Source organism: Arvicanthis niloticus, chromosome 14 (assembly GCF_011762505.2).
Source record: "Arvicanthis niloticus isolate mArvNil1 chromosome 14, mArvNil1.pat.X, whole genome shotgun sequence".
Classification (NCBI taxonomy): domain Eukaryota; kingdom Metazoa; phylum Chordata; class Mammalia; order Rodentia; family Muridae; genus Arvicanthis; species Arvicanthis niloticus.
This window is the reverse complement of record NC_047671.1, coordinates 43,928,925-43,939,299: the sequence shown is the minus strand read 5'-3', so window position 1 is coordinate 43,939,299 and position 10,375 is coordinate 43,928,925. Positions and strand designations below refer to the sequence as shown.

The following is a 10,375-nucleotide window of genomic DNA, read 5'->3' as shown; positions in this document are numbered from 1 at the left end:
TTTGACCCTCAGGGAATTCCTTAAGGTTTGGTGCCCTACAAGTGTCCTCTAGTGTCACAGATCAGACACTGGGAGCCATCTTGCATTGATAACTTGAGACAGCAATACTTTGGTGACAGCTGTCAGGCTGTTTGAGCTGAGTCAGTTGCTAGATTACAGCACCCTCTAGTGGTACGAGTTCATTTTTCAAGGCAGGAATATTGGAATATCACCAGAGGTGATTGTGTTTAAAAGGAGTGCTCATTGTGCTTAAAGAAAGGTCACCAGATCTAAAAGAGCACTCTGGCAGCTTGTCTGCTGGGCTGTTAGTCAAGTGAGTTTACTCTTCTGTGTTTACTCACAGGACAAGAGTAACTCTGAAGAGTTGTGTTGGCTCACAAGTGAAACAATGTGGGGTACACAAAGCACTCACACTCATTTCCTTGGGTAAACACTCTCTTTTCTCTTTGTCAAGCTACATCTTGGCCATAGCATAGGCTACATTCTTCATCTTAATCCAAATTCTACTCATCACATATGTTCATGCTCAACTTTGTGTTGTTGTCTTCTGCAATGTGTGAAATTGCGAGCATGAAGAATTAACTGGTGAAGCTTAGTCTAGTCTGGGTCTTTGCCCTGTTCCATGTCCTCAATATATTCATCCATGCCTTTGAACAAGAAGCTTTGAGAAGAACAAGGTTTGTTCAAATGCATTTATTCAACAAAACCACTTGCTAAATATTATGGTAGCCTTAACAGACTTCAATCTTCTTCATCTTCGCAAACCCCAGTATGTTTAATGTGGATTTTATTTAGGCGTCTCCTGTAGAAGAGATTTAAGGAAAATAAATTAAGAGTCAGCTTGAAGTTTGCTGGCACAAATAAATGACTATGCAAGAACAGCAATGAAACTTAAAAATAATTCTGCATTTCTTTAAAAGACAGCCTTATGATTTATGCTGTTTGTTCTTTTTCTAATCCATTTATTCATTCAATGTATTATTGAATATCTGTTGCTTGTTTATTATGTCCACAAGAGATACAACAGAGTAGAAAAACTGTGGGTCATTGTTCTTTATAGGCCTAACGGAATGTTACTGGGAACCCTTGAAATTAATCTAAAATTCACCTCTGCTTCTTTTACTACCAAATCTTTGTACTTAGTGACCAGGTCTGTTGTCCAGGCTATGGTGGGGCTTTCTAGCTGTTAAACATTTTAGCTTAGAAGATGGGAGCTTGATTCTGCCAGGCAATCTTGATTCCCATAATAGCAGCCAGTACCAAAGTCTTCTTTACATAATTTTTTTTCTGCCATTTGCCTGTTACCTTGACAAAGCCAGTTTCTCTCAATTGGGTTTTCTCAAACCCAAATGTCCTTTCAATTCTAAAATGGTTCCTTAGTTACGAGACAGCTTCTACAATTCTTTCTTTATTCATTGCTATCTTGACCACGCTGGCATGCAACAAATTTTCTATTTTATTTATTGTTGAAGGAGATGTGATACTCATCTATTTTCACAGACACATTTTGCATTCATTATTTCTTCATTTTAACATTAATGTTAACCTATAGTAGTGCCCAGTTCAATGTCATGTACATAAGCCTGTTATCCACAGCTCTGCTGTTCACTTTGCTACACTCTGTGCGTTAGCCACACTTAGTTGTTTTGTCTTAAATATTTAACAATATTTAAACATCAGTATCTCAGTGTACTATCTGTGTTTAAGAGCCAATGACTATTAGTCATGTATCAGCCCATTACAACAGACAGACAACATTTCTAGCATCAATGAATGTTCTGTCAGTAGTTGCTTTTCTATAGAGAAAAATTATTGACAGTTTCTCTAAGAAAGCACAGAAGGCTATAATGTCCTGATTTAAGAAACCTGTCAACCCTGATAATTACAAGGCCCACAATAAGAAAGCCCTGTTTGGTGTTTTCAGAACATCACAAGCCCCAATAGATAGGGTCAGATTCTGGCTCTGGTAATAGTTATAACATAGGTCATTTTTGTGCAACTTACAAAAATTTGTATTAATTAAAATATAGTCACACCACTTCTCCCTTTTCTTTCTCCACACCCTCCAAGTTTCCTCCATCTCGTCATCCCCCATTCACTTTCAAATTGATAGCTTCCTTTTCTTTTTTACTAATGTTATGTGTGAGTGTATAAATGTATAAATACAACTTGCTGGATCCATTTTTGCTATTTGTATGGACAACTTTAGAAAATATTATTAATTTTAGATCCAGACTGTCTGCAGTTTCCCTTCCTTTCTCTCCTCCAACATACTCTTCTCTGGCCCTCTCTATCCACTCTTCCATTTCTATTAAGAAGTGGACATTAGGTATATACAGGTACAATGTTATACTCCACAGACCCAAGAAGCTAAACAAGAAGGACAGCCCAAGAGAAGAAGCATGAATCACACTTAGAAAGGAGAATAAAATAGTCATAAAAGGCAGATGGAGGGAGGGAACTGGGAGGGAGGGGGAAGAGAGAGGAATGGGGGATTTGGGATCATGTGTGTGGAAGGAAAGGAGAGATTACTGGCTGCCCATGAAAATGAATGGATATCTGCAATTGATGGGGGTGAGGAGGTGGGGGCTCATCTCCAGGATAAGACAGAGACCTGGGGTGTGCCCAAGTATTAGTGGAGGTGATTATAGCTGTGACTCACTACATTGGGGATATGGAAACTGAAGAGGCCACCTCCTGTAGCCAGGCAAGAACTTCAGTGGAGTAAAGAGACACCAACTCACTCTCAAAACATTCAACCCAGATTTATCCTGTCTACAGTAATGCAGGCATGAAGGAGAGAGCAGAGACTGAAGGAATACACAACCAATAACCAGCCCAACTTGAGACCTATCCTATTGGGAAGCACTAATCCCTTTCACTGTTAATGATACTCTGTTATGCTTGCAGACAGAAGCAAGTTGTCCTCTGAGAGGCTCCACCCAGCAGCTGACTTAGACAGATATAGACACCCACAGCCAAAGAGTGGATGGAGCTTGGGGACTCTTATGGAAAAATAGTAGGAAGGATTACTTCCTGAAAGGGTTAGGAACAGCACAGGAAGATCAACAGAGTCAACTAACAGGGACCTTTGGGGCTCTCAGACTCTGAACCAACAACCAAAAACCTTTTGTGGGCTAGACATAGGCCTCCCTGAAAATGTGTAGCAGATGTGCAGCTTGGTCTTCATGTGGGTCTCAACCAACCAGAGCAGAAGCAATCCCAAAAGCTGTTTGCTCCCTGTAGGTGGGATATGTTCTTCTAGCTGGGCTGCCTTGTATTGCCTCAATGGGAGAGAAAGCACATAGCCTCAAGGAGACTTGAAATGTTAGGGTCAGGGGAAAACATAGGCAGCCCCCTTCCTAGGAGGAGAAGAGGAAGGGGATGGGGGAAGGATTATAGGAGGGGGTGACTGGAAGGGGAACAGTGAACAGGAAGTAAAATGAGTAAGTAAAGATCTTAAATTAAATTAATTTTTAAAAAAGAGAAAGAAACGCCTTGCCTCCCATGAATAACCAAACAAACACGGAATATAGCACATCGCAGTAGGAGTAGGCACCTTTCTTGTATTAAGGTTGGACAAAGCAACTCAGTATGAGAGAAAGCATCCCAGAAGCTAGAAACAGAGTCAAAGGCAAACCCTGCTCCCACTGTTAGCACTTTTACAAAAAGATCAAACTACACAGCTGTAACATATGCAGAGGGCCTAGATCAGTCATATACAGGCTCCTTGATTGGTGGTTAACTCTCTGTGAGGCCCTATAAGCCCATGTTAGTTGATTCTGTGGGGTTTTTGTGTTGTATCATTGACCCTTCTGGCTCCTACAATCCTTTCTACCCACTTTCCACAAGCTCTGCCTGATATTTGGCTGTGGGTCTGTGTTAGCATCTCTGATAGCAGTTATGCTAGGTACCTGTTTGCAAGAATAGCAGAATATCATTAGGAATCATTTTATTGACTTTTCCCCCAATCATGTTTGATTCTATCCTAGGTCTCTAGACTATCTAGCCTCTGGGACTTGGTCCTCCAGGGTAGTATTTAGGGGTGGGCTCTCTGTTGGACTTTTAATGAGCAATAGAAAGAAAGGCACTATAGAATCCTTAGAATATCTCTTATGTTTGAGAAAGCCAAACTTATCTCTAGACCTAAGTGTTATTTCAGAACGCAGAGGGAAATGCTGCATGCTCAGACAGTTGAATGTGCCTCTTACATCTACACATATTTGAAAGAATGAAAAGAGTGAACTAAAACCAGTAGGATCAAAGGTCAGAGGAATGAGTGTTCAGCATTTTTCTCTTATTTTCTGAATGCTTCACTTCAAAGTTCACTTTGAACTCTAGACCTTACATTGGACTTTTCATAAATCCCCAGGGTGTTGAGGGGTCTTCCTGCTCCCTGTGGATGGAAATAATGATGCTTGACCTTAATGTCAACAACATGGATCATGAGAAAATGAACAAGTGGTTTCAAGTATATGTTTTCCAAAACATTCACCTGCTCCTCCCAATCTACTGAGCCAGGGCCTAAACATTTGGCCCAGATGGACAGGTGACTGAACAGACTAGCTTGGAATTCAGGTTTCTTCTGCCTGAGCCTGCAGTGTGGGAGAAACAGGCTTGTGCTATCATGCCTGGCAACTTTTAGACACTGGACACACCCTCATTATAAAGCCAAATGCCTACCGTTTGGAGTCTACAATGTCTACAATCCTGGATAAACTGAGAGACTTTTCTGAAATCATTTAGACCTATTTTTGAAGAGAATTTGATCATAGAAGAGAGATTTATGCAGAGGAATAAAGACAATTTATAGTCACTTGAGCCTGAGCTGAAGTTGTTAGCATAGAGTCAATTCTAGAAAACCTAAGTTGTTTTTTGTTTTTGTTTTTTTTTTTGTTTTTTTGTTTTTTTGTTTTTTGTTTTGTCACTTTTGGTGTCTCTGTTGTTTGTTTGAAATTCGGAGCCTTGTTTAAATGGCATTACTTTCATTAAGCTTTTCTTGGCCCTTTCAATTTGAAGATATTACCATCTTTGTTTTGGTCATGTAACACTTTACACTCTGATGACAATCACCACAACTTACAAGAAGCGATTACATGTACTCATGAGTGTTTTGTTTGTTTGTTTCTTTGTACTTTTGAAACAGCCACATGGGAAAAAAGGAAGGCTTAGCATAATGACCGGCATATAGCAATAAGTCAGTTATATTGTAAGAGAAAAATCTTTGTGACATATCTATTTGCCCCAGTGTTCTGAGTCTGATTCCTGTTCCCCAACATTAAATATTTCAGAAAATTAAAGTTTATTGAGGCTAACTCTCATAAACCATGAATACAAATGTTAGAATACATGTTTGTTCACTAAATACTATATAAATCATACTTGCTAATTTGGGGGTCCATTAGAAAATGCAATTTCAGCTATTATCAAGAACTGATTTTTTTTTAGATTAAATGTATGTTGTATGTATAGGATTTTTTAAAATCTAAAAATCAATGTATTGTTTAAAAAATGAGGCTATTATCATCCAAGCAATTTTAAATCATATTATCATACCAAGCTTATGAAAAGAAAGTTCCATTTATTGACTAGCCTTTAAGATGATTACATATGTGAAATTCTAGTGATAAATAAATTAATTAAACTTTATCCTCACCTGTTTTTAAGGCACACAGCGCATTCAATGGAATAAGTAATTCTATCAGTCCCACACACAGGTTCATATCTCCTGGGACAATGAGTAGTTACACCATCACAATTAGGCTAAACACAGAATTAAAGAGTCATTTTCTATCATATTTCAATGTTTGGTTTTATAATAAAATATTAAGACTGTTTTAAGCTTTTTGCAGTTAAGATAATGTCACTGGGTATTGTGCATGAAAACAACAACTACAATAGAATTAAATCTTCCCTGAAATCAAAAAAGCTGAGTTAAAGCCAAAATGTGGTTCTTTCCTAGTTATATGACATCATGGGTCTACAACTTCCTTCCTTGATTTCAGTCAATTCTTCTGCAAGTTAGGAAAAATTATCTTTTCCCCAATTAAGGCATGATGCTGTGGAGATGTGGGATGAGAGGAGCAAGATAACACAGCTGCTGACAGGATAGTCATCCTAGATGGCATCTGTGCTTCCAGTTCTTGCTTTGTGTTTTTCAGCAAAATCTGATTCACATTAAACACTTCTTATAGGTCTCTGTCCTAGATTTTATGTATTGTTCTATTGGAAAAGTCTCACCCTTTAATCAAAACTGTCAGTTGTCCATTTATTCATCTCTCCTTAAAAGACCTTGTAAAGGTTAAACTCTTCTTCAAGGAAAGATTCATGAAGTGACAAACTGACTTAAAGTCACATATCTAGTGATCCTTGAATCCTGGTTCTCAGTTCCTGGGCACTACCACATCACCTCTTCATTACAGGATATCACCCCTGTTTTGCTAACTTTTATTCTTCATAGATCAGTACTTGAAGAACTAGATTTGGGTTCTAACGGTGACAGATTTGTTCTGTAATGCTTCCCAAAAGTGTAATGATTTATTCACTTTAAACTTCAGGTTCATCACTGGTTTTCTCCTAGGAATTCCTATGTAATGAGATGAGGGGCATTTCCTCTAGTCTACTTTGGGAATTAGGAGCAAGAAAAGCCAACATGATCCAGTTAGGTGTAAGGGCTACTTGGAACGAACACAAGCACTTCCATTTAAACTACTTGTCCCACCAGCCAACACTAGTGTATGTATAAAAATCTCCATTACAACAGGATGTAGACAGTTACAGGGACACCAGTGGGCTTGTCTTTCAACACAGCACCATGTGGATTGGGAAAATACTATGAATCCTGCATTTAGCAGCCGAGGTTCCCTATCAGTTGAACCCCAATCCTGACTTGAATTACCAAAAATGTAAATGCTAAAGTATACATTCTCTAACTCTTTTTATTTCAAGGTCTTAACTGTGTAGTCCAACCTGACCTCAAACATGATTCATAAACCAGGCTCCCAAGTACTTTGGATTGCAAATGTACAAAACTATGCATGCTCAGATTCTAACTATACTTTTACAGGATCAAACAATTTCAGTCTGAATAAAAAATTAGAGAATTAAGAAATTATAAAGTAGCTGGGTGGCAGTGGTATGTGCCTTTACTCTCAGCATTTTGGAGGCAGAAGCAGGCAGATCTCTGGGAGATTGAGGCCAGCCTTGTCTACTCAGTGAGTTCCTGGAGGAGAAGGACAACACAGAGAAATCATCTGTCAACCCTTGCCAATGAGGTTATAACTTACAATAAATTATAAAATTCTCTTTACCTTTCTTATACCCTCCTTAGCTGTAGTATTACCTAGAAAACATAAATCAAACATCAATCTGGATTTCATATAAAGAAGCTAGATTTATTTTAGGTGTCAAAGAATATAGTTTTCATATGATGTCTCTGCTTGCACTGTCCACTTCCCAAATCTTTTATTTACATTTGACCTTCAAGAACACCAAATGAGTTTTCTTCCCTCTCTGCCTGCTAAGATTTTGAAAAGAATTAAGTAAAATGTTGATCATTACTGAGTAGTTCGATTTGGCATTTTAGGAACTTTGATCTACTTTCTTGAGATTAGAAATTATCTACTCAGAATTTGAAATGTGTATGTACTAGTAACAATTCAGATACCTTTGGCATGTCCATCAATGATCTTTCTGTACCCAATAGAATTTTCATCTCACAATCAGTGAATTATAAATATCTGCAACTCAGGGCATTGGTGGCACTATAGGAAATAACCATCAGGTCTTCTGATGTAATTAAGTTTTTTCTGTAAACAATGTTAAAACTACAACTTTTCTGACAACTCACTACCAGTTCTATAACAGAATTTTTCCCACAAGTGCGTTACACCAACTGACCATATTTTAAACTTGTATTTCATGTATTTACATAGTTCAGAAAAGAGTCAATTCCTTCTTCAGAAAACATGTCTTACAGTCATCAAAGCATATGATACATACACCACACATATGTAACAACAATTAATGAAAACTGAACTAGAAAGAGAGCAAGGAAGTACATGGGAGGATTTGGCAGAGAATTCTAAGGAAACGTGATGTAATTATATTATAATGTGAAAAAAGTAGTTTTTTAAAAAAAGTAGATAGATGCTAACTGTGAATGCGAATGAGTTTGCAAGGGAAAGAAACCTAGTCTGAGAGCCCCTAAAGTAGAAATGTTTCCAAAACTTAATTTTCAGTCAGTGATCTCTGAGGGAAAAGAAAGATCTCTGGGACTCATCAAGGAAGATGCAGCTTTTGGGGTCCCCTTGGATCTAGAATGTAAATGAGGCTAAAATATTAATGAGCAGGAGCTCACTAAAGGTATTTATTTACTTGTATTAATTATAGGGCATGAGGTGGGACAAAGGGGTTCTTGCTTCCAGAAATATTTATCTGAAACGTTTAGCAATGGTCTTCCACTTCTTAATGAAGCACAGCTTTGGCTTTTGTTACAATTTCTGCAATGAGTGACAGAAGTGAAAATATTAATTAATGCCTGCTACAAAAACCAAACTGACCTCAGAATCAGAAGCATGTCCTGTCATTCTCACAAGTTTAGGGATTCATTGCTATGTTCAAACAGGACGTTTTTTTACAGATCAAATATAAAATATTTAATGGCTCAAAATATGACTTTTCTGCAAACTCAGTGGTGGTCATTATTATTTACATTATGCAAGTTTATAAGAATTTAAATTTTGTAAGTCAGCATTGGATCTACATAGTCTAGCAGACCTTTCTACAATTAAAAGGGTATTTTAGATCAAATTCTTTATTCACCACCAAATCCCTAATAAAGTAGCAGCCTTGTCTTTAGAGCAAACCATATCTATCTCTGGGGAGATCTTACTGGAGCTTTCCTCCATTGTATTAGAAACAACCTCCCTTCTCCTCCATAATTTGCACTAGAAACATTTCTGTTATTCAACTCATTGGCATCAGTTAGCTAGACTATCTTCGTTTACAAGAGGTATAAATTAACAAGTCAAATGTTTTTACTAATAGTTGAAGAATATACAAACACACCTACCTGCTAAATTTAGCAGAGCCAAGGCACTGAGAAGAAAGATAATTGCCACCTTCATGATTGCAGATCTGGATGCAAAAGTCAGAAGAACTATGTAGGGTGCTTCTCTTCAGAAACTAAGGAGTGGTCATATAGGTAGATGGTAATACAGGCTCCACCCACTGTGCCCTATAATAGATATTTTTGGTTATTGATTGACTTGTGTGGCCTCCAGGCTGGGGAAAATGTTACCTAGGTAGATAAAAGGGCAGAAAAGACTGGACCCACCTTCTGCCAGGAAAAGGAAATTAGTTGGATTCCTGATATCCTCTCAGGTTTGGGGAAAGCTTCCTCCCTTCCTGAGCTTTGATTTTCTTATCTTTCTGCAAAGTCAAAGGTTTTGTTTGTCTCCTGTATAGTTCTGAATGGATGAGCAGACATGTAGATCTCAAACATGCTTTCTATTCTTCCCTTTCTTCCATTCTTCCATTCCTGTTTTTGTTTTTACCCATTTCTCTTTTTATCCGATGTGCATTACTTTAGTCCTGATAGGCTGGTGCCAGGCTGGGGTAAAAGATAAGGAGAGTTCAGTTCTGTCTCCTGTGTCTTAGGGTTGTGTGTACTAACCAGATTAGCTGAATGCCTCTAGAAAATTGATCCACTTTCCTATTGCCTGAATTTATGCATTGGAAAATTAAAATAATGGCAATAAATAATCCAAAGCATTCTTTATTAAACAATGTGTACTGACTATCTGCCAAGCCTTGTATCTATTTTCTTTCATGTTTCTGCCTGTCTTGTCAGTAGAAAAATCCTTTCACTTTGTTTCAGACAATCTTTTCCAGGGTGTTTGTATAACAAAGTCTTGACAAATGAAGCAATGTCTCCCTTTGTCACAAAGGATAAGTTGTTTTGTTTTGTTTTTCTGTCAAGTACAATAAAGACACAGATTGCCCAGCAACATTCAGGTGGGGTTACTGCCCTCCTTAAACAACTAGGGACATAAAAAAATGTTGATGTTCTTTTCTAACAGCACAAGACAATTTCTGTTTAGAAGTCATATGGTTCTTCTTACATCATCTTTGGGAAATTGCCCTTTGATACAAATATTGACAGGCAGCCATTGTTACAAGATAATTAAATCACCTTCCTCAACTTAGTGCCTGGCTTCTGTTGATATCCCCAAATGATGGCTGGCTAAAGTTTTAGCTAGCCAGTAGGGTAAATTCTCAGACCTTTTCCAAGCCATCAAAACTGTTAAACGTTAGTCATGTCTTGTGATATATCAAAAGATACAATTAACATGGAAATCTGTGCTTCATCAAT

General features: G+C 37.8%; 1 protein-coding gene across 1 annotated transcript; it reads right to left on the bottom strand.

Annotated features, from left to right (window-relative positions):
* Nucleotides 1-684: 684 nt before the first annotated feature.
* LOC117719621 (serine protease inhibitor Kazal-type 1-like) lies at nucleotides 685-9,174 on the bottom strand. Its single transcript, XM_034517804.2, has 4 exons — nucleotides 9,074-9,174; nucleotides 7,311-7,342; nucleotides 5,657-5,763; nucleotides 685-802 (listed from the first exon to the last, which is right to left on the bottom strand). Exons 1-4 carry the CDS (start codon nucleotides 9,126-9,128, stop codon nucleotides 742-744), a joined length of 255 nt encoding a protein of 84 aa, XP_034373695.1. The 5' UTR covers nucleotides 9,129-9,174; the 3' UTR covers nucleotides 685-741.
* Nucleotides 9,175-10,375: the final 1,201 nt, after the last annotated feature.